Here is a 25,189-nt window from a genome sequence, read left to right as displayed (position 1 = left end):
AAATATTCTTTCATCACTCTGTGTCAAGCACCATGCTACAGAGATAGAAATGCAAAGGGGCAAGATACATAGCTCCTATTCTGAGGGAACTTACTGGCTAGTTTAATAAGAGGGTTATTTTTCTAACAATTTTATTTATAAAGTTGTATTTTTTGTTTTTTTTTTCAATTAATTTATTTTAATTGAAGGCTAATTAAAATATTGTGGTGAAAGAAAAACACCAATACAGTATATTTATGCATATATATGGAATTTAGAAAGATGGTAATGACGATCCTGTATGCGAACAGCAAAAGAGACACAGATGTAAAGAACAGACTTTTGGACTCTGAGAGAGAAGGCGAGGGTGGGATGATTTGAGAGAACAGCATTGAAACATGTATATTACCATATGTGAAATAGATCATCAGTCCAAGTTTGATGCATAAAGTTGTATTGTCTATAACTCAACTAAATTACTGATTTTATTGAGGAGGTTATTTGAAATTTCTGACTTTTAATGTATTATTAGAAGCTGCTGTGTTCTACACTGTGTCAAGTTTTTTTCTGCTCTTCAGCTGATTCCATCTGCCAAAATACTACACGCAAGGGCGTGTGTGGGTGCATGCATGCTCAGTTGCTCAGCCATGTTCAACTCTTTGCAACCCCATGGATGATAGACCACCAGGCCCCTCTGTTTGTAGGATTCTTCAGGCAAGAATATTGGAGTGGGTAACCATTCCCTTCTCCAGGTGATCTTCCTAACCCAGGGATTCAACCCAGGTCTCCTCCATTGCAGGCAGATTCTTGACCATCCAAGCCACTGGGGATGACTATTTTGCAGCCTCTTAAGTAAGTTAGTGATAGTAATAGTAGTATTATTACTATAATAGTAGTATCAGTGGTAATAGTAGTATCAGTAGTATAGTATCAGTGGTAATAGTAGTATCAGTGGTAATAGTATTATTACTATAATAGTAGTATCAGTGGTAATAGTAGTATCAGTAGTATAGTATCAGTGGTAATAGTAGTATTATTACTATAATAGTGGTATCAGTGGTAGTACTTGTACTAGTAGTAATGGCCACAGGATCAGTAAATAATATTCATGACAACAGCAATGATAGAAATAGGTATCATTTACTCTGTTATCTCAAATTCTCCCAAGAATTCTGCAAGGTAAAGGTATACAAATAGATATAGAAATGCAGTCTTAGAGAAGTACAGTAACTTGTCCAGGCTCACTCAGCAAGTTACTGGTAAAGAAGAATTTGAAACCAAATCTTTCTGACTTTAAATCCTATGCTCTTTCCACTCACCATACTTTCTCTAGAGCAAGGGAGACTGCTGGGGGTGATTTTCTCAATTCTGCTTCCTGGTATTTCCCTGCTAATAGACTGAAATGTTCATGACATAGTTCATAAGGTGATTTTGGAGTGCGCATAATCCCTAAGGAAGGAAGGGTGCATGTTTTTAGGATCAAACAATCTTTAGAGTACAAAACTGATTTGTGTACCAACCAAAAAGGGATAAACAGGGAGTTTGTTAGGACTAGTTTGAAAATTATCCTCTTGTAGCATACATTCTGAGAGTTAGTGGAGAATATAAGCTAATGGCTTCTGGAAAATGTCAAAAACCCATATATTTCCAGTTTTGCTTGAATAACTTTTAGAAACCAGATCAGCAGAAACTCTCTGAAGACTTTACATCAATCTGAGTTAAATATTTCAATTATAATGAAGATATCGATTAAATTGGACATAAAAAAAGCCTCTGAGGCAAGACTTAAGACAGAGTTAGGAAGGTCCTGTGGAGCAGCAGAAAGTGGCAGAAAGAAGCATTTTATTAGAATAAGTCTCAGCTTATCTACTCCCAAACTGTGTCTTTAGGGTACATAAATTAACATCTCTGGGTTCTGCCACCTCATATAAAAAGATGAGAGGATCAGATCATATTCTTATTGAAGTCACTTCTAGCTTTTATCCCCTCCTGAAGCTACTTCTACTTCACAAATGTTACTGGGTAAATGAAAAGTCTGTGCAGCTAGAATTCCAAGTGAGTAGAAATGAGTCAAACAACTGAAAAAGAAGCCTCCAAGAATTAAAGAATATGTAGTTTACGGGGCAGTATAAATGCATGTTGTCTCTTGCAGAACTCTAAAGAAGTTATGCTGGCTACCTCTGCCATATCTTTCAGTCCTCCCAATCCCTAGATTGACACGGGCCAGTTGGTATTATGTACCTGCATGCTCTCAATAACCAATGTAACAGCAATTAGTATAGTGTCTTTCCAGAGAAGAAAGACTCAGAAAAACCTTCTTTAAATTGAGCTAAAATGAGGAAATACATGTGTTCATTTGTTTAGTCTCACTATTATATACTACAAGCTCAATTACAGCTGAGCGTTTGTCCTTTTAGTTCACTTCTACTTATTTAGCACAATGAGGATTTGATGAAATTTAAAAAATATAAAATATGCTGATTGTGTATTCAGGCTTAATAATCATGGAATTAGATAATAAACACTTGCTCACTTGCCCCAAAATGTCCTTTTCACCTTTCACCTCATATTGTAGACAGTATGAGTGTTCAGTCACTCAGTGTCTGACTCTTTGCAACCCTATGGACTACAGCCCACCAGGCTCCTCTGTCCATGGGATTCCCCAGGCAAGAATACTGGAGTGGGTTGCCAGTGCCCTCCGCCATGGGATCTTCCCATGGCAATTGAATCCAGGTCTCCAGCATTGCAGGCGTATTCTTTACTCTCTGTGCCACCAGTTGCCCTCATTGTAGACAGGAGGGAAATAAATTAAATAGTATTATGAAGATAATTTTACTGGCACAATATATAAGGGTATTGATATTAACAGATGTCTGGTTTTAGAAGCAAGGGGGATTATATTATTTAATTGTGATATTAAACACCTTTTATCAGAAAAATTCAAGCCCAATTATTTCACATGAAACTTTTATGCCATAGCTTATAGTGAAGCTATAAAGCCCTAAATTTCAAAATTGAGCAAATGACTCGGGGTATTGATCCCATATCCCTGAACATTATGATCACTGCCTTTCCATCTCAATTTCCCAGAATATAGTTGAAGAGAATTATCAGAAACTACAAGTAAACTCTGACGCAAAGGATTCAAAACATTAAAATGAACTCATCCAACCCTAACACTAACCCAGCTATATCAAATGATTACTATAAGCCAGATATACAATTGACTGTTTTTTTCTAAACAGTCAGAGAGGATCAAGGCAATGTGCCCAGAAAGGAATCACCCTTCTCTGCCTGCAGACCCTATGCAGCTTGTCACTTAGGCTTCTGCATCTGGTGCTTCTCAGTAGTCTTGCGGGAGCACGGTACCACATCACGGAGAGCTTCTAGCTATATAAAGTTCTCCCAGTACCAAGAAATGATTTATGGACTTGAACTGATGAATTATTTTCCTATTTGACAGCCAAAGGAAGCCATTTAACTGCCTTTTATAAACCACCACTGATGAATCATAATGACATAAGGAATTGCTGGACAGGAAAAGGCCATTCTCTTTAACATGCTTGTCCTCAGGACTCATTTTCCCCTCAGCTTTGTCTCAGCAGCCTTTGCTCTGGGCTCACACATCATTAAAATGTTTTGCTGGCTGCAAAAGCTCATTTTTACAGACAACATTTGCTGTGACCACCTTAATTGACAAATTATTCCACATGATTGCATCTCGGTTGATGAAACAGTTTTGCCCAAAATACCAACCTATGTAGCCCTTAGGGCTACATAGCCCTAAGAGTTTATCATAGCCCCTAATTTTTAAAATTCATCCCCTGTAAATGAAGCACCCTATTAAAAATATCAATTTTTCTTAGACCATTTATCAGACTGCTTTCTTGTGTTAAATGGCTGTGAGGTCATCTTTGCAAGTGTTCTAGTAATAATGAGGATGATGATAATGATACTAATCATAATAATTAATATCATTTATTGAGTACCTACTATTTCCCAGACACCATTTTAAGTGTTTCTCCTATATTTTCTTCACTCGGCATAGATATTATACCTCTCCATTTTGCAAAAAGACAAAACTGAAATTCAGAAGGGTAAATGGAAATTCTCAGAATCACACAGCTACTAAGGATTTGAATCATAATTTTCTGGTTCTGGGTCAGTATACAAGGGAGCAAATCAAGTTTTCAGTTTTCCATAGGTCTTCCTTAGAATCTCTGTTTTGTTAAAATCTACTCTTTGTTTTGCTAAAATTTCTATGTGTGTGTGTGTGTTTTAACCATCTACATATAAGAATACTGTAGTCAAATCAGATCATAGTACTAGAAGCAACACATGGTTCCATAAGCATTTACTAGTGGAAGGGCTCAGGCTTTGAGGAAACAATAGGCATCTGAATCTTCAAACTTGCATTATCATTCAGTTGTTGCAAAACACTGAGAAAATTACTTAACAACTCCAAATTTCAACTTCAGCATTTATAAAATGGGGCTAAGGTGACAATACCTCACAGGATTTCTTTCTTTCTTTCTTTCTCTTTTTTTTATGCTTAAATGAGATCACATCTGTGAAAATACTGAGCCCAGCTCCTAGCTCCATAATTGCATTTTGTGTCTAAATGTCAAGATAAAACTTTGCAAAGGAACAAAGAATCTTAAAGAACATTAATTTAATTGATGAGACAAAACCTACACAAAGATGTCTAAGATAATAAATTATAAATTAGCATCAGACAGTGTGGTGAAAACTTTTACTAAATTGCCAGGGGAACTTAGGAGAAAGAAATAGGTGAATGTAAAATGAAGTTAACCTGTGAAGACTTCCTGGAAGAAGTCCAGAAGTGCAAATGTTTCCTGGCAAAGAGTATAAAGGCATGAAACAGGCAAACAAGCCAAAAAGTAAGGAGTTAAAGGCATTTATGGAGTGCTCTTGCGTGCAAGAGCCATGCAGGTAGTCCATCATGTTGCTTTAACAGCAAGGTTTTAGAACAAAGGTGAATTAAAATTCTAGCCCCACCACTTACTAGCTGTGTGATCATAAATGAATATCCTGAGGCTCCATTTCTTCCCTTATAAAGAAAATATCACCAACTTTTTTAAGGTTGTTGTGAAATTTGACTGATTGTAAAGTACACTGCCTGACACAGTAAATGCGCATTCTCTGAGCATCTACTCCACTCTGTTGAATCCAGTTCATGGCTAGTCTCCCACTGTTGAATCCAGTTCATGGCTAGTCTCCCACCATATCAAGTTTTGAGTCTTTATCCCTCTACAAGGGTAGCTTGATAGAATATTCTCAGACTTCTCAAACCACTGATTTCAGGTTAGCAGAGAGCAAGGTAGCTGAGAATCTCACAGGTGAACATAATGGAACTAGGGAAATCTGTGCTTACAGATCTCGGATACCTATACTTGTAAGAGTCATAAGGCACTTTCTTCCAAAGAACGCCCTCTCGTGCCCCTAACTCAAATCAGAAAAGTCAGCCAAGGAGTCCTTGATCACCTCAGGTACTGGAAGAGAGCCACTGGAGCAGAACTGGCCTAGACTGGGCATGTTTGCCACATCCTGCGGCCACATGCTCTAACTTGCTCACCTCTAGCCCTCCAAGCTTGTCTCCTGTACAGCTACTTGTGAAATAATCCCACAGGAATGAATGCTGTCACAGCCCTTGACTGTGCAGAGAAACAGAAGTGCCTTTCTGCTGATGGGACAGTTTAACAGTGTTCGTTCATCTCCCTGTAGGGCATAGACACATGGCACAAACATTTTCCTAGGACAGAGACTAGAAATCTCTTTGAACCTGGCTGTCCCCAATAGGGTTAAGAGATAACACTGTGTCATGCATGTGCTCAGTCTCTCAGTCATGTCCAACTCTTTGTGACCCCATGAACTGTATAGCCCACCAGCCTCCTCTGTCCATGGGATTTCCCAGGCAAGAATACTGGAGTGGGTTGCTACTTCCTCCTCCAGGGGATCTTCCTGACCCAGGGATTGAACCTGCATCTCCTGCATCCTTCTGCACTGGCAGGCACATTCTTTACCACTGAGCCACCTGGGAAGCCCCAGCTCTGTGTCATAGGTTGAGGCAAAGGGAGAGAAAGGAGAGACAAAATAAGAGTGGAAGAAGAGAAAGGGAAAAAATCAGGTTTTAGATTGATTCAAGGCCCTCCTTTCCACTAATTCTAAGTCGGCTTTTTCTTTCCTCCTTGTCCCTCAAGGTCATGAGTAGAGCTGACCTTGTTTCTAGAAGGAGCAAACAGCCACCTGCTGGGTATGAATTGTGGCACTCTGGGAAAGGCCGCCCATAGGCAATGAAAAGCTGCCAGAAATTCCCACTATTAGTCATGCCTGTGAGTTACAGGATTGAAGTATCTATTAACTTGCAAATATGTTTGCTTAGAAGGGAAACATTTTGGCCATAAGCAGTCTTGAATTTATTTCATTGAGATATTAGTCACCCCACCAGAAAGTGAGGGTCTGGGGAGATGGGATACAGAGAAGATAGGACATGAGGACATATAAAAGAGCCGGAGAGGGAAAAAGATGTCATTTGGGGTGGGTGGGGTAGGGTAGGAAAGACCAGGGTGACCCAGGAAAAGAGGGAGGCCTAGGAGGAAAGGTAAAGGAGCTGCTGCAAGCCGGTTTGGGTCATAAGACTTGTGCACCTGCGACTGCAAAAGAACAGTCAATTATGAAATGCACAGTCAGTCATGTGAAAGTTCCCTTAATGTAGCCAAGAACTATTGACTGCTGAGGTCTTACCTCATTAAGTCATAAAAAAGGTATAAATGAGACATATTCCCATGTGATAATCAGGATACCGACATTCAGAGCATGCTAACTGGCTGCTCAGATGGAACAGGAAGGAGAGAGAACACACACCAGTGATTTGTTCCCCTCTGTGCTTCACATGCCACCGCTTCAGGGCAGCTCTAAGGTGGGTGCTTCATCCCCAGGGCCCTTCATTTATCTGAAACATTTGAGACCAACTTGCTTCATCATCTAAATTGCTCTTCTCTGGAAGGTGATCAATTCGTCAGTACCCCTCTTGTAGTATTACATCCATAAATTGTGCCCTTCACTCTCCACTTGGATTGACCAGTCTATTGGATCCTGTGATTAGGACAGCTTCTGAGTGCTATTCCCATTTAGTCTATTAACTGTTCCCCAAACCACTTAAAGATTTTTTTTCCCCATTTGTTGCTGGAAATGGAAATAGGGAGCAGAGTCTGCACCAGCCAGTCAGTCACTTGTTTAAAAGTGCTACTGAGTGAAATCCCTTAAGGCAAAGGTCACGAACAGGCAGTCTCCAAATAGAATTTAGCCCACAGGCATATTTTATTTGAGCTTCCATAGTGACTCAGATGGTAAAGAATCTGCTTGCAGTACAAGAGACATGGGTTCAATCCCTATCTGGGGGATCAGGAAGATCCCCTGGAGAAAGGAATTAACCATTCCATTCCAGTACTCTTGCCTGGAGAATTCCATGGACAGAAGAGCCTGGCAGGCTCTATGGGGTCACAAAGAGTCAGACATGACTGAGTGACTACTGCTAACACTACTACTACTACTATAATGTTTTATTTGGTCCACACAGTGCTCAACAAGCAAGGGATTTTCACACAAAAATCCAGACTTCTAGCATATCTTCAAAAATTAGAGAGCCTAGCAGCACTGGATCCTCAATTTCATATAACAGCAATCAGACAGGGCTGAGTTGGTACTGCTAAGACTCTCCCCAACTTGCCCCTCCCTGTGGCTTCACACAGTCACTCAGGTAGATGACCTGCCTGGCTGCTAGAAGCATTTAAGTATTGATTAGGGAATTTCCCCTTCACTGGCTTAGATTCAGCCATCAGCATTAAATGCTTTTCCTTTTACAGAAGGAATTGAATCAGAGCTATTTCTTCTTAAAGCCAAAACAGTGGATTGGCAAATAAGCATTTAAAATAACAGGTTATTTCAGGGATCCATGGGCTACCTTGGTGGTGCAATGCAGGAATCCATCTGCAATGCAGGAGACAGGAGTTCAATCCCTGGATCAGGAAGATCCCCTGGAGAAGGAAATGGTAAGCCACTCCAATATTCTTTCCTGGAGAATCCTATGGATAGAGAAGGCTGACAGGCTACAGTCCATGAGGTCACAAAGAGTCAGACAGGACTCAGTGACTGAACATGAACGTGCACAGAATACAGAATACCATAGACCTGAGCTCTGAAGCACCATCTTTGGAGTTCTCCTTGGGGTACATCTCTTTTTCTTCTGGCTCAGAACCCAGGGTTAAGGGACTATGGACAGTAGGGTAAGATAGGAAAGTATCGTGTTAGGAATCAGAAGATAGGGGTTCTAGTCCTCACTATGCCATTCACCAGCTCCTGGCCCAGGGCAAATGGCTTAAACACTCTGAGCTGAAAAAATTAACTCTGCTGAAAAATATGAATAATGATAACAACAACATTCTTTGCTGCCAACTCTATAAAGTTCTGTGAGAAACAGAATGAGATCTCAGAAGTGAAACTGTTTCGAAATCATAAAGTTCTCTACAAATACAAAGCTGTCTTATTTGTACCCAACTGAAGCCGTCATCAATGAAATAAACACCCAACCCATCCATGCTACATATAATGTCTGAGTACTTACTATGTGCTCAACACGTGGGGACATGGAAAAGAATCAGTCAACAAATCCCTCCTTAAGGAGCTTAGAGACTAGTTGAGCAAATAAGATAAACAACAGAAAACAAGATTATAATTGTAACATAAAGTTAATGCCTGTTAAGTATCTTATTGGAACTGTTAATATTGATACAGTCATCAGTAGGATGCCAATAGACTAGGTACTTACTTGACTACTCACTTAACTTTTTTATTTTTTGCATTTTGTTCTATGAAACAGCATTCTCAGATACTCTCAACCAGGGGAAAAAGGGTTATGTGGTCTTAAAAGTTTAGAAAATTATTTAGAAACAGTTTTAAATAATTATTTAATTTAACTTAATAATAATTTAAATAAGTATTTAAGTTATTCAATTATTTAAGTTATTAAATAATTATTTAGAAAAAGTTTTCAAAAATTATAATACATATTAGAATATCATATGCAGTAAGATGCCTCAAAATGCCTTGCAAAAAGAAAAGCCATATAAGTTTGACCCAGCAGATTAACACATTGCCACAGAACCTCTCTCTATTCCCTTCTCTTCCTTTCCTTTCTCTCTCTGAAAAATAACTACTAAAATCTCTTAGAATTGGAGCTCCATAGAATACAGTTGGAGAAACACTATTTGTCCTAATGAACACATTTAAAGTTTTCACAAATTTCAAAGGAAACATAATTCTGTTCCTACCCATCTCCTTCAAGAACCACATTAGAGACTTGGATCTTGCATTCCTGGTTGCACAGAGTAGGCCCTGATTTATGTGATAATTATTCTCTACATACTGAATCAATGTTGTTTAACTATACTATTCTCCATTGATTAAATAGAGAATAATTAACTTGAAATCATTGCCATAACTGCAGTGAATCTTAGTGGATTCCATTTTTTCTCAACATGGATTTTCTATTAACAGGGTCATATGGCACCAAAACATACAGCTTGGAAAATTCCATCTTTGGTATATTCTTATTTCTCATGGCACCACACTGTTACTTGTTTTTCTCCTGGTATCATCCTAAATTCTGAGTTAATTACACCATTACTACTGATCTCATCTAAGGTGCTCATTGACAGCTAAGGATTAAGCTCCAAAATGTCAAGTGTCTTCTTTCTGGGGTTATCTAAATTCAACCTGAAGGAGGAAACAGACAGAAGAGGCTTTATCTTGAAAGCAGGACTCCATCTTGGGCTGGACTGTGGACTTTGAGCTATATGCTCAGTATCAATGGAAATAACATACCAACTGGAAAACCAGGCCCCCAGAAGGAAGAGTCCCAGGGCTAGTACCTGGACTCTCTGTCACCTAAAAGAATACCCTAAGTATCTGTGTAACCGAATAGAATCATAAATTCTATCTATACTTATTGGGGTATGACCACAGGCCTATTGATAATTGTCCACTGTTAACTACCTAGGCTTAAAGCATATGAATCACAAGTTAACTTTGACTCTATCTTTCTTTTCCCTTTGTTCAGACTAGTTTCAGGGAATTTGGGGAGGTGGGATTGGGCACGTACACTTAGGGTATATAAGGTTTTCACAAAAGCTGGTCGGGGTCCTTGGCTAAGAGGAGACTCTGCCTTGGGCCCACTGGTGTAACAAACTGCACTCCACTATCTGCATTGTCCTTCTGAGTGAGTTTGTTTCCCGGAACACATGGCTACAACAAACCAGGGACTTATTGAAGACCAAACAGTTAATGTCCAAAAAGGACATCATAGTAGAATGGTGCACAGTGTGATCAATATTTTGATATATGTTTCAATGTACATAATACATATTGATGGATGAAATTGTATGGTTACTCTTTGGTGATGTTTGAAAAGTTATATTTGAGAGTTAGAAAGACCTAGATTCATATCTGTACTTGGCCCATTACAAAGTATGTGACCTTTAGACATAAGTTCACCTCTCTGTGTTTAGTCTCATCTTCTATAAAATGGGGGAAATAATAATGTCCACTCTCATATGGTTGTTGTGATGAATAAATGAGAAAATGAATGAAATATACTAAGCACAATGTCTGCTACATGGTGAGCTGTCAATAGACATTAACTCTCTGGGGGCCCCTAATCTGATTACTTAGTTGTTGGCTCAGAAATCATTTCTCTTGTTGTATTATTATCACTCAGTCAGAATCTCCACTTTTTAAATTCCCCCAACTCTCCACCAAATCTCTAAACTCTACTGTTTGTCCTAAAACCATTCTCACCCCAGTGTCTCAGGATTAACAATGGAAGCATAAACGAGCCAGAGTTCAGGAAAAGTCTGTTTTCAAATCTGATGCAAAACTACTTCCTCTATGTGTAAATAGATGCCATTCTCCACACCAAAGGAAGATTATTCTAACAGGCTATGCAGTCTAACTGACATCTGTAACAATGTACTACAGTTGGTTTTAACTTTGCAAAGTGAAATTAAAAGCATTTACTGAAGCCATGGATTTGAAAATCTTCACCAAAGACTTCCAGTTTGCAATTTAACCAAGCTTTGTATATCCAGATTGATTTGCTGCTATTGCTTATAGTAATCTAGCAGCAAATCTTTGTAACCTATTCATAGAATAAACCTCTCTTTCTAACCATGACAATCAGACACCAATGGGTTAAGAAATCTCTTATCCCTAATAACTAAAGAGTCTTAAATCAGGAACTCTAAAGCTGTTTAAAAGAATCAGGAGTAGAGGCATTATTTGCATATTTCCCCAGAGAACAGGTTAATGTTTATCCTAAATAGTCAATATGCATTTCTAAAACGCTACATAAAATAATGTATTTGTGAATGATTTGTCAGGTGAAGGGTGAATTATATTCTAAATACAGTTAATTAGTGTTGGCTTCCTGCTTGGGTTCATTTTGGGAGCTCCTGTAATTTATGACTGTCTTTGACCTTCTCAAGGCAGACATTCTCCTTTATTATAATAGGAAACCTTAGCCCATAGGGCTTCCCTTGTGGCTCAGCGGGTAAAGAGTCCGCCTGCAATGTGGGAGACCTGGGTTCAATCCCTGGGTTGGGAAGATCCCCTGGAGAAGGGAACGGCTGCCCATTCCAGTACTCTGGCCTAGAGAATACTATACAGTCCATGGGGTCGTCCTGGTCAGGCACCATAGTAACCATTTGCATGAGTTGTTTTATGGCAGGAGATCCTGATAAGGAATATGGAACTAATAAGCCACCACCAACCGGAAGAGTTCGGGAAGGGTCTAAAGGAGACACAGCGTGTCCATCCACTTCCCAGAATCCCTCTTGCTAGCATCCATCTGGCTGAGCGATGCGTGCACCACCAGGAAAGACTCTGAATTAGAATGATTGGCCAAAGACCACCCAGAAACTAATCCCATCACCATAGAACCCAAGACTGCAAGCCATGAGGCAGAGCAGTTCTCCTGGGTTCCCTTACCCTGCTGCTCTCCACCCGGGTGCCCTTTCCCAATAAAATCTCTTGCTTTGTCAGCACATGTGTCTCCTCCAACAATTCATTTCCGATTGTTAGACAAGAGCCCAGTTTCGGGCCCTGGAAGGGGTCCCCGTTCCTGCAACACTGCTGCTGCTGCTAAGTCGCTCCAGTCCTGCCCGACCCTGTGCGACCCCATAGACGGCAGCCTACCCAGCGCCACTGTCCCCGGGATTCTCCAGGCAAGAGTACTGGAGTGGTTGCCATTTCATTCTCCCCAGGTGGCGCTAGTGGTAAAGAATCCACCTGCCAATGTAGGACATGCAAGAGATGTGGTTCAATCCCTGGCTGGGAAGATCCCCTGGAGGAGGGCATGGCAACTTACTCCTATTCTTGCCCGGAGAATGCCATGGACAGAGGTGTCTGTCAGGCTACAATCCATAGGGTCGTAAAGAGTCAAACAAAACTGAGGGATTGAACACACACATACAGTCCATTATCTTGCTCACCCTCTCCCACTCCTCTTTTCCTCCTTCTTCTGTTATCACCTGTTTTACATTCTCATATAATCAACCTTCCCTTCTCTCCCGCACAAAATTCAATGTGAGAATAAAGGGGAAAAAAAAATCTTAGCAAAAACCACCTGAAATATGCTGTGGGAAACTGTTAGTTGTTGGCATCTTTGGCAAATGACCTAAATACAGTATTATATACATGTCTATATGTTGTTAAACCACCCCCTATTCATCTGCAGCCTCCAAAAGAATAAAAAGAAATGTCTATAATAACACCGTACAAGTCTGCTATGATTTAAATACTAAAAGTATTACAGAAAAGTTGCATTTTAACAAAATCCTAGTAAAATGCAGTAGGAGAGCAGATTATTTAAATAAATCTTATGACAAAATCTTTTATATTGAAAAAATCATTTCATAAAGCCAATGATTACCTTCTAACTAATCAGTTTTGAATAACTGGATCTTTTTTTTTATAACTCATCTATTTAAAGCAAGTAACTCCAGTACTTTGGCCACCTCATGCGAAGAGTTGACTCATTGGAAAAGACTCTGATGCTGGGAGGGATTGGGGGCAGGAGAAGAAGGGGATGACAGAGGATGAGATGGCTGTATGGCATCACTGACTCGATGGACATGAGTCTGGGTGAACTCCGGGAGTTGGTGATGGACAGGGAGGCCTGGTGTGCTGCGATTCATGGGGTCGCAAAGAGTCGGACACGACTGAGCGACTGAACTGAACTGAACACCAATAGACTTTAAGAGAACACTTGCTTCACTGAAGAAATATTTCTCAGGTTTATAAATTTAAAAAACAGCCAGAAATTCATCTTTCAAAACTTGCATAGTTGCAATACACAATCTTAAAAATCTCTATCTACCTGATTTTGTAATAAAGCAATCTTATGAATTTTGTATTAAAATTCCTAGCCCATGCCTGCATATTGCTAAACTCAAAACAAGTATGAGCAAGTTACTCTTTAAATAATTCCAGCATTATATTTTGAAATATGAGAGGGCAATCTGTTAATTCCTCTTTAATCAAGGAAAGGAAGACTAATACAATTAGACAATATTGCAGCAGCAGCAGCAGCAAATAAAAATTAATCTTCACAGAGAAACCTCTTGAACTGCCATACCAAGAAGCCATTTTTTTTCTCTGTGTCAAGTATAACATTTAAACTGTGTAAATAAATACATCAACTTGATATTTTATTGTATGAACAATGGCCCAAGGATAAGTTTGAATTATTTTTTTCTAGTATGTAATACATACAAGGTACATTTTTATTTAAATAGAAAATAAATAACTGTTTCAGTGGCTGAGGTTTTATCCTCACCCTCCCTTTACAGATTTTCCTTAGTGACCAAAACTCTATTTTCATAATGAAGGAGGAAATAGAATAGGCTCCATCTTGAAAGCAGGACTCCATCTTGGGCTGGACTGTGGACTTTGAGCTATATGCCCAGTATCTGTGGAAATGACATACCAACTGGAAAACCAGACCCCCCAGATGGAAGAGCCCCAGGGCTCGTACCTAGACTCTCACCTAAAAGAATACCCTAAGTATCTGTGTAACCAAATAGAATCATAATTTTATTATGCTTATTGGGGTATGACCACAGGCCTATTGATAATTGTCCACTGTTAACTACCTAGGCTTAAGGCATATGAATCACAAGTTAACTTTAATTGTATCTTTCTTTTCCTTTGTTCAGACTAGTTTCAGAGAATTTAGGGAGGTGGCTTTGAGCACGTACACTTAGCATATATAAGGTTTTCACAAAAACTGGTTGGGGTCCTTGGCTAAGAGGAGGCTCTGCCTTGGGCCCACTGGTGTAATAAACTGCACTCCACTATCTGCATTGTCCTTCTGAGTGAGTTTGTTTCCCGGAATGTGTGGCTACAACAATAACAGCTCTTAGGAGCTTAGATGAAACAATTTGGGGCCTATAAAAATTAATTTTGGGGTATGTGTGTGTGTGCATGTGTGTGTCTGTGTGTATATATGTGTGTATGAACTAACATGCTTACAAGAGAATGAAACCTGTGACTGACTTCTTTAGCATCATTCCCTCAGCTAACATTTCTCAAAGCATGATCCTTGAAAGGCATACAAAAGAGTCCCCAGGACAGAAAGTTAAATTCCCAGTCTCACTGACATACTATATTAGTATCTGGAGGAGATAAATGGGAATCTGTATTTAAGGCATCTCAATTTTACCACCCCTGGGTTTTCCCATGTGGTTCTGATGCACATTAAAGTCTAAAAAATTCTGAGAGGTAGAGTTCAGGTGAACTTTTAAATCCCTAGTTCAACGCTTTTGAAATTTTAGCATAAGTGAATTAACACCTTATAAGACACCCCAAATAAGTACCTCCAGTTCAACTTTTCCAGAATCTACAAATAAAGAAACAAATATATTGTCACCATAATCCAATAGATGAAAGCATAAAAGAGGTTTGGTGTATACTTTATTCTGGTCTGACTTAAAATATAAGCCAAACACTAGAACGTGACAAAGTTTGCCAAATGACTCCCAAATGGAAGTGTTCTGAAAGCATTTGATAAGAATTCTGTGATTCTGGTTAAAGTGATGGTACTGCAAGGATCTGTGCATGATCAGGTCCCTTATTAATGATGTAAAACTGCCTATGATAGATTCTTCTGCATGAATGAGGCAGAAGTCTAGTTCATACTGAGGAAATCAGAAATTAAACAAAAGCAGATCTTTGCTATTTGAGATTGGCCTGATATGGTAGTTATTTTGAAAGCTCATGGGGGAAGCAAAATATAATGCTAATCAAAATAATAACTCAAACTTTCACAGGAGGCACTTTATAAACTCAGACTAAGAATGATTATTACATATGCATACTTTATAAAGTATGTATATATTAAAAATTAATAAAATATATTTTTGCACTTTTGTTAATATTCAGAATTTAAAAAAAGGTGAAAAAGAAACTGACTCTCAAGGATGAAAAACTTAATTAAATATATGAGTCATAGAAATGAACTTACTAAGCAAGTATCATTTTTAGTAGACTGATTTTAACACTATCCCCCCAAAGTCAGCTAGCTAGATATAAACAAAAAATACTGTAGAAGAAAATACGTATTCCTAACAGTAATGAGAATATGCTATAACTAATCAACTAGTTGATGTCAACATTAGACAGTTAAATGAATAACACTCGAGTACATTAGTAGTAAGTTAATTACTGCAATCAATATTAACACTTTTCTGGATAATGTCAAATTTTACCATGGCTCAGATTTTATCCAAAATACAAAATATGTGTATGCAAATTCTTACATACCAGGCCTCCCTGTCCATCAACAACTGGAGTTTACTCAAACTCATTTCCACTGAATCGGTGATGCCATCCAATCATCTCATCCTCTGTCAGCCCCTTCTCCTCCCACCTTCAATCTTTCCCAGCATCAGGGTCTTTTCCAGTGAGTCAGTTCTTCGCATCAAGTATTGGATGGCCAAGGTATTGGAGTTTCAGCTTCAACATCAGTCCTTCCAATGAATGCTCAGGACTGATTTCCTTTAGGATGGACTGGTTGGATCTCCTTGCAGTCCAAGGGACACTCAAGAAGAAAATGAGTCCAGACTTGCTCAGAAACTATTGTAGGTGCAATTTCTGTCACAGTTTCTTAAGGTCCATCACACCCACTGTCAGGGCTAACTTATGGTATTAGGTTTTGTTCCATTTTGCTGAAAATCAATTTCTATTATTCTCCACCAGCTAACAATTTTCTGAGTCTTTTTCTTCCATTATGAGAAGATTACTAATTTACACTTCAATTGTACTTCAGATATTAAATACATGTGCTGTGCTTAGTCACTTAGTCATGTCTGACTATTTGTGACCCCATGGACTGTAGCCCACCAGGCTCCTCTGTCCATGGGGATTCTCCAGGCAAGGACACTGGAGTGGGTTGCCATGTCCTCCTCTAGGGGATCTTCCCAACCCAGGGATCAAACCCACGTCTCCTGCACTGCAAGTGGATTCTTCACCATTTGAGCCACCAGGGAAGCCCATTGTGTGTGTATGTATGTATACACACACACACACACACATATGTACACGCTATTCATTTGGAGTTGCTACAATTAAGAATCATGAGAACCTCACAGTAACATCACTTATTTATGAGCAATTCTGTATAAATGATATTTTGGATTCAGTTCAAGATGATTTCATTCCAAGAGCCCAACAGCACCACATTCTGAGGCAGCCTTCACCTTACAAGGAGATTCCACATATAGGTTAAGTCCACATTCTAAACTGGTTCCAGTATATCTTTCCTGAAATGCTTAGTAATCATCAGTGATACCCTAAAGAGTTTAGACCCTTACATAAAAGTGGAGAACAGATATGCAGCAGCTGGTACCATGTTCCCTAAATTAATTGCCCATATTCCACATAGAACTAACACCCAAAAAAGATCTCCTTTTCATTATAGGGGACTGGAATGCAAAAGTAGGAAGTCAAGAAACACCTGGAGTAACAGGCAAATTTGCCCTTGGAGTACAAAATGAAGCAGGGCAAAGGCTAATAGAGTTCTGCCAAGAGAACACACTGATCATAGCAAAGACACTCTTCCAACAACATAAGAGAAGATTCTACACATGGACATCACCGGATGGTCGACACCAAAATCTGATTATATTCTTTGCAGCCAAAGATGGAGAAGCTCTATACAGTCAGCAAAAACAAGACTGGGAGCTGACTGTGGCTCAGATCATGAACTCCTTATTGCCAAATTCAGACAGAAATTGAAGAAAGTGGAGAAAACCACTAGACCATTCAAGTATGACCTAAATCAAATCCCTTATGACTATACAGTGGAAGTGAGAAATAGATTTAAGGGACTAGATTTGATAGAGTGCTTGATGAACTATGGATGGAGGTTTGTGACATTGTACAGAAAACAGGAATCAAGACCATCCCCAAGAAAAATAAATACAAAAAAGCAAAATGGAGGTCTGAGGAGGCCTTACAAATGGTGGTGAAAAGAATAGAAGTGAAAAACAAAGGAGAAAAGAAAAGATATACCCATTTGCATGCAGAGTTCCAAAGAATAGCAAGGATAGATAAGAAAGCATTCCTCAGCGATCAATGCAAAGAAATAGAGGAAAACAACAAAATGGGAAAGACTAGGGGTCTCTTCAAGAAAATGAGAGATACCAAGGGAAAATTTCATGCAAAGATGGGCACAATAAAGGACAGAAATGGTAGGGATCTTATAGAAGCAAGAGATATTAAGAAGAGGTGGCAAGAATACACAGAATAACTATACAAAAAAGATCTTCATGACCCAGATAATCACGATGGTGTGATCACTCACCTAGAGCCAGACATCCTGGAATATGAAGTCAAGTGGGCCTTAGGAAGCATCACTATGAACAAAGTAGAGGTGATGGAATTCCAGTTGAGCTATTTCAAATCCTGAAATATTGCTGTTAAAGTGTTGCACTCAATATGTCAACAAATTTGGAAAACTCAGCAGTGGCCACAGGACTGGAAAAGGTCAGTTTTCATTCCAATCCCAAAGAAAGGCAATGCCAAAGAATGCTCAAACTACTGCACAATTGCACTCATCTCACACGCTAGTAAAATAATGTTTAACATTATCCAAGCCAGGCTTCAGCAATACGTGAACTGTGAACTTCCAGATGTTCAAGCTGGTTTTAGAAAAGGCAGAGGAACCAGAGATCAAATTGCCAACATCCATCTTGCATCAAAAAAGCAAGAGAGTTCCAGAAAAACATCTATTTCTGCTTTACTGACTATGCCAAAGCCTTTGACTGTGTGGATCACAATAAACTGTGGAAAATTCTGAAAGAGATGGGAATACCAGACCACCTGACCTGCCTCTTGAGAAACCTGTATGCAGGTCAGGAAGCAACAGTTAGAACTGGACATGGAACAACAGACTGGTTCCAAAATAGGAAAAGGAGTACCTCAAGGCTGTATATTGTCACCCTGCTTATTTAACTTATATGCAGAGTACATCATGAGAAACGCTGGGCTGGACAAAGCACAAGCTGGAATCAAGATTGCCAGGAGAAATATCAATACTTCAGATATGCAGATGACACCACCCTTATGGTAGAAAGTGAAGAAGAACAAAAGAGCCTCTTGATGAAAGTGAAAGAGAAGAGTGAAAAAGTTGGCTTAAAGCTCAACATTCAGTAAACTAAGATCATGACATCTGCTTTCATCACTTCATGGAAAATAGATGGGGAAACAGTGGAAACAGTGGCTGACTTTATTTTTCTGGGCTCCAAAATCACTGCAGATGGTGATTGTAGCCATGAAATTAAAAGATGCTTGCTCCTTGGAAGGAAAGTTATGACCAACCTAGACAACATATTGAAAAGCAGAGACATAACTTTGTCAACAAAGGTCCGTCTAGTCAAAGCTATGGTTTTTCCAGTAGTCATGTATGGATGTGAGAGTTGGACTACAAAGAAAGCTGAGCACTGAAGAATTGATGTTTTTGAACTGTGGTGTTGGAGAAGACTCTTGAGAGTCCCTTGGACTGCAAGGAGATCCACCCAGTCCATCCTAAAGGAGATCAGTCCTCAGTGTTCATTGGAAGGACTGATGTTGAAGCTGAAACTCCAATACTTTGTCCACCTGATGAGAAGAATTGACTCATTTGAGAAGACCCTGATGCTGGGAAAGACTGAGGGCAGGAGGAGAAGGGGATAGCAGAGGATGAGATGGTTGGATGGCATCACTGACTCAATGGACATGGGTTTGGGTGAACTTTGGGAGCTGGTGATGGACAGGGTGGCCTGCCGTGCTGCAGTTCATGGGGTCACAGAGTCACACACAACTGAGCAACTGAACTGATTCCACATAGAGCTTAGCACTACAACTTATTAATTGTGACCTTCACAACTATTTCATTTGTAGCTAATGCTAAAGTCACATCAAGTTTACTCTTTGTTTGGAACCTTTTTCTTCCTGTACCAAATTATACTAAAAATCTCATTTGCTATGATTTGGTAAAACCAATGCTTACCTGTAACTTTCAATTCAGTTGTTCTTCTTACAAGTTTTCCTTCATACTTAAGCTCACAAGTGTAATTTCCCCCATCTTCTTCTTGAACCTCCTGGATTAGAAGAGCATTTCCTTTCTGTATTATGATGCTTCTCCACATTTTTGGCTTGCATTCCTGCCGAGAAAATGTTTTCAATTAAGTAAAAAAAAAAATTATATTACTAAGTCTTAGTAGTCTCAGTTTAGTACTTATACTTTTTTATACTCTTCTCTTTAGTTTTCACAATACATAGCTAGAGTTATGTCAATGAACAGAATACCTCACAAACGCATCATTTTGTATCCAATTGAAACATCACAACTATCATTCTAAGAAACACTTTAAAGGCCTGATCCTAATAGAAGAAAGTCCTTAAAGACACACTGCAAAAACAGAAAAGCATACAAGATCTGCCAATGCAAAAGAGGTAGCGCAGTCACTAAATGGCATTTAGTGCCCTGGTTCTTTCTATATAACAGGGATATGTACTAAGAGTTCTAAGAGGACAGTGTTCACTTAGCAACATAATAGACAACAAGAGAGTCTTAGGCATTATTAAAAACTTCTAATTGGCTTTCACTGGCAGTGATTTCATTACTTCTTATAGTAAAAAACTAATAATAACATTCAAAAATCTCTCTCCTCATAGTTAAGACATCTATTGTGGGGAAATTGAGGGTAGGGAAGGGGGTCAAGAAAATTAAGCTTGAGGAATTCTCTAGAAACATAGCTAGGTAAAATAAGGACACACTTTGATGAAGTAAGGTGATGGAGAAATTACCCACTTACTTTCCGAGTTCAGTGATCTGTGACCAGAGAATAAGATTTGGTTTTTGAGGTCAATTCTTTTGCTCTCCTGATAAGAATGTGTTGCTACTGGAATTGGATTTACTAGAAATGAATAGCTAATACCTTTCCATAGACTGACAGAGATACAATAGCAGAGTATGTAAGAATATTCAAACAAGTGGCTTTGGCTTTTGATAATTTTCTTAGACTACTTTCTACATATTGTTCCAGTTTGTCTACCACACATCTCAAATGTTCAACAAAAGTGGTGGTCAAAAGTTATATAAAGATTGGTGAAGGTGTAGGGGACAGCTGTAAGGAGGTGAATTGAATTGAAAGTCAAGTATTTTATCATTTAAATACTGGATCAATCAGTTAAGGCAATTAAAAAATTTATCATGAGGCAGATGACCTGAATAATAGTTGCAGGCAGATTCTACTTTCCCCCTGGTATATACAATATCTCTTCTACCTCTTCTTCTCCCCACCCTCACTCCTACCCTCTGCACATATATCCTAAATATTGATGCAAAAGTAAAATTGGTACTGACTCTCACTTCGCAGCACTGCTTTTGCATGAGTGTGTACACATGCTCATAAAGTGATTTGGGGGAGTGAGTACCCATTTATTAGTTTTTACTGTAACAAAATTTTTTCTGTGATGATAGCAGTTTGGACAACAAAACACAAAAACTGACACTTAAGTTCACAGGTATAATATTTAAGAGATATACTTGCTTCATGTCCAATACAACTACCCACACACATTGTCAGAGAGTAAATAAAAGTAATAGTATCTCGGGTGTCTAGATATAAAACTGCCTCACTCCCTAGGGTCTTTCCAAAGAACACTTAAGGGTCTGTCTGAAATTATATTATGTACCATTCTGGCGAGGTTTATCACCTATATGAGATTTGCTTCTGAGTTAAACCTTGGGATATAAGGTTTCTGGGAAAATGAAGAAGAAAGACTGAATAGAAAGAAAAAAAAAGAGTCCAGCTGCCACTACCGTCATACAGTAATAATCCACAATTATTTTCGCATTGCTTCCAACTCTGATAGCCTCAGATTTCTAAAGAATCATTCTGAAGGTCATTAAACAAAAATATTGTCCCTCTGGGAACTTTGATAGGAAAGGGAAATGAAAATGGAGCCGCTTCACTTTCACATAGCAGTAATAGGGGCAGGCAAATGAGTTCACACATTCATTTCATTCAAAGACAAATGGCTTCATTTTCTAATGTCATTTTTTGGGGAGAGTCCATGTGCAATTAGCTCTATTTTCATTTTCTCTGCATACTGCTTTGTTTTTCCCCCACGAATTAATATTTAAAGAGTGTACAGGAATTACAAAATAACTCCTGATGAATAGCCTGGAATCTTCACATGTTCTTTGGGAGAGACACAGATAGTCCCAAATACTTTTCAAATTGTCATCTAGCCTTGTAAAGGATTCTTTGTACCCAATAGAGTTTTTAAAAAAAAAACCGTGGCATAGGGAAATGTTATCTTCAAGTCTCCAGCCTTCTGGGACAATGTAGTATACATGAAAAGGCAAAGTGGATTCAGAGCAAGATGGCTCTAGCTTAAAATCTAGGGTTCACCCAAGTTCTGAGATCTTGAAAAATTTGCTTAACTTCTGTAGGTCTCAGTTTTTTACTATGTGGGGATACTATACACTACCATATGAGCAGCCAGAATCAAGAGGCTTAGAGTTTATTCATTACACTCTTGTCAGGTGACACTATACTTAGTGGTCATCCAGCACAAAGAACGCTTTCCATCCCTAAAGATTTGCAATCCTGGATTATATCTCCTCTAAACCTCTGGCTCTGCTTCGTGAAAACTGGCGCTAATGGACTAATCAAGTAAAAACAAATCTTCACTATTGATTAACCATTCCTCAGCAACATAACACTTTCACCCACTGACAATGTATAGCTCCTAACAGGCCACTCTAAAACTAATCCTGGCAAGTAGGTAGAGAAACTGTATTTTGTTCAGAAGAGCCTTATAGATGGTATCCTACACTGACCAAGCCATCCTTCACAAAGTTATCTCATTGGCTCCTACCCAGGTGTAGATGCCTATATCAAACTTCAGAAGTCCTTCAGGTTTTTTACTCCATTCTTTGTAGCATCTCTTCCCGGCGACTGGCTGCTAGCTTACTGCTGTCGCTGCTTTTGTCTTGCCCCTAATATCCCCATCATCTCTTTCCTATTGGACAGACAACATTATCATACTTCACTCCCCCCCAGACCTGTTTAGTTTTATTCTGACAACCTGGTGGGAGACAAAGTGTGGGCAGCATATAGATCAAGTCTCAAGATGGTTGTTTATCTGAGGCAAGGACAAAGAACCAGAGTTTGGAATGTGAACAGACCCCTGAGATTGTTTTCAGCGTGTAATTCCTCTATTATTTAATGCCTTTGAGATCATCAAATTGAACTTCATCAACTGGAAGCTTTCACTGTTTGGCTGGAGGTCCCTAAGCTTAATAAACAGCTTCAGTTTGTGGCCCAGTTGCCCCTTCATAGAACAGTTTGCTATAGGACATCCTTGCTCAGTCAACATCAACCTTCAAAGTGAAGCTTTCTGGCACTTCCCTGGTGGTACAGTGGTTAAGAACCTGCCTTGCAACGAAGGGGACAGGAATACAGTCCCTGGTTGGGGAACTAAGATCCCACATGCCACAGAGCAACTAAGCCCATGCACCACGACTACTGAGCCCTTGTACCACAACCAGAGTCCGTACACCACAACAAAAGATCCTGCACAATGAAGATCCTGCATGCTGCAATGAAGACCTGACACAGCCAAGTAAATAAATAATTGATATATGACAGAAATCAAACAAATATTATAAAGCAATCATCAATCATTTTAAAAATAAATAAAGTTTAAAAAAAGGGAAAAAAATATAAATCCCAGCTTCCTTCCATTCCTCCTAGCCTTCCCAAATGGCATATGTCACTTGCCAACAGTTGCTATATTGGGAGCCTATGATATTCAAAAGAAACATCCATGGACCAAGCCCCTTGAAGTTGCCAGTCACATTTGGATCTTGGAGTTCCCATACTGAAATATTCCCCACTACATTCACAGTCTGTTTCTGAGAGAGCATCATCACACCCACGGGTGTATTTCCATCAGCTTCATTTGTTAGGCATGGTTACTTCAGTTCTTTTTAGAGCACAGGACTCATTTCTCATGGTAAGAATACCAGGAAGAGTCATTTAAATATTTATTCTGATTCTGAAGTTCAGACACAAAGCATCTGTGCAACCATAAGGCAATCACATAAACACTGGTGCTCTTCAAATACCTAGCACCCATTCCCTCAGACCCAACTTCTCTCCTTTCCTCTGGAGATTGGAATATTCCACAGAGCCACCTAGGCTTCTGCCTAACAATTTGAAGGAAACCAGAACTTTCTTTACACATTAAAGATTGAAGAGGTAGGAACACAATGGTGAATTGGGTATCAATTTTGCACTTGCACTCCAAATGCCTAGGATAACCCACTGCAGGGAGTCTTTCCCCTCCCTAGCTCTGTTTCTCAAAAGAAAGCTTTTGAGCTTTCCCCCTCAAAAGCTCTATTTCTCTGTCTTCACAGTCCTAATGCTAAAGTTGGTACCTCCACAGTGGTTCAGTATAAATTCCATATTCAAATACTTGGGATGTAATCTCAAGTTATATGTTCTTGAGCATGCTACTTAACCAATCTAAGTCTCAGGTGTTTCATCTATTTTTTAAAAAGTTGGTGATATATGGCAAAACCAATACAATATTGTAAAGCAATTAGCCTCCAATTAAAATAAATAAATTTATATTTTAAAAAGTTGGTGATAATAATAATATTTACTGCTAAGTCACTTCAGTCGTGTCTGACTCTGTGCGACCCCATAGATGGCAGCCCACCAGGCTCCCCCATCCCTGGGATTCTCAAGGCAAGAACACTGGAGTGGGTTGCCATTTCCTTCTCCAATGCATGAAAGTGAAAAGTGAAAGTGAAGTCGCTCAGTCATGTCTGACTCTTAGCAACCCCATGGACTGTAGCCCACCAGGCTCCTCCATCCATGGGATTTTCCAGGCAAAAGTACTGGAGTGTCTCCGAATAATATTATACTAAATAGGGGTAATTATTGGAATTAAATGAAACAATGCATATAAATTCTCTAACACAGAGCATGTTAAATCACATGTTAAAAATCACACAATAAATATTAGCCATAAAGAAGGCTGAGTGCCAAGAAATTGATGATTTTGAACTATGGTGCTGAAGAGAGAGTCCCTTGGACTGCAAGGAGATCCAACCAGCCAATCCTAAAGGAAATCAGTCCTGAACATTCATTTGAAGGCCTGATGCTGAAGCTGAAATTCCAATACTTAGGCTACCTGATACGAAGAGCTGACTTACTGGAAAAGACCCTGATGTTGGGAAAGATTGAAGGCAGGAGCAGGGGGGAACAACAGAGGACGAGATGGTTAGATATCATCGCTGACTCAGTGGAGATGAATTTGAGCATACTCTGGGAGATACTGAAGGACAGAGAAGCCTGGCATGCTGCAGTCCATGGAGGGGGTGGGGTGGGAGTCACAAAGAGTCAGACACAACTTAGTGACTGAACAATAGCAAATTATTCTATTATTGTTATTACCCTCAGCATCCAGCTTTCAGATTACATACACATCTATCTGGATATGTTAATAAGTATTAGGAGTTAGTGTCATTCATATTTCTATAGGAGTCTGGAGACCTTTCAAAAGATAATCC

At 39.2% G+C, this 25,189-nt stretch overlaps 1 protein-coding gene across 19 annotated transcripts in view; it reads right to left on the bottom strand.

Annotated features, from left to right (window-relative positions):
• The window catches only part of IL1RAPL2 (interleukin 1 receptor accessory protein like 2), a 1,479,983-nt gene that overhangs the window by 482,910 nt on the left and 971,884 nt on the right, over nt 1–25,189 (bottom strand). For all 19 annotated transcript variants that reach the window (XM_061409315.1, XM_061409320.1, XM_061409306.1 and 16 more), the window contains one exon: nt 19,604–19,757. In XM_061409315.1, the coding sequence (XP_061265299.1) occupies nt 19,604–19,757 (154 nt within the window). The remainder of the gene's footprint in view (nt 1–19,603; nt 19,758–25,189) is intronic.

The sequence above is a fragment of the Bos javanicus genome, chromosome X (assembly GCF_032452875.1).
Source record: "Bos javanicus breed banteng chromosome X, ARS-OSU_banteng_1.0, whole genome shotgun sequence".
Classification (NCBI taxonomy): domain Eukaryota; kingdom Metazoa; phylum Chordata; class Mammalia; order Artiodactyla; family Bovidae; genus Bos; species Bos javanicus.
The sequence above is the reverse complement of the archived record's forward strand: the minus strand, read 5'-3'. Positions and strand labels throughout refer to the sequence as shown.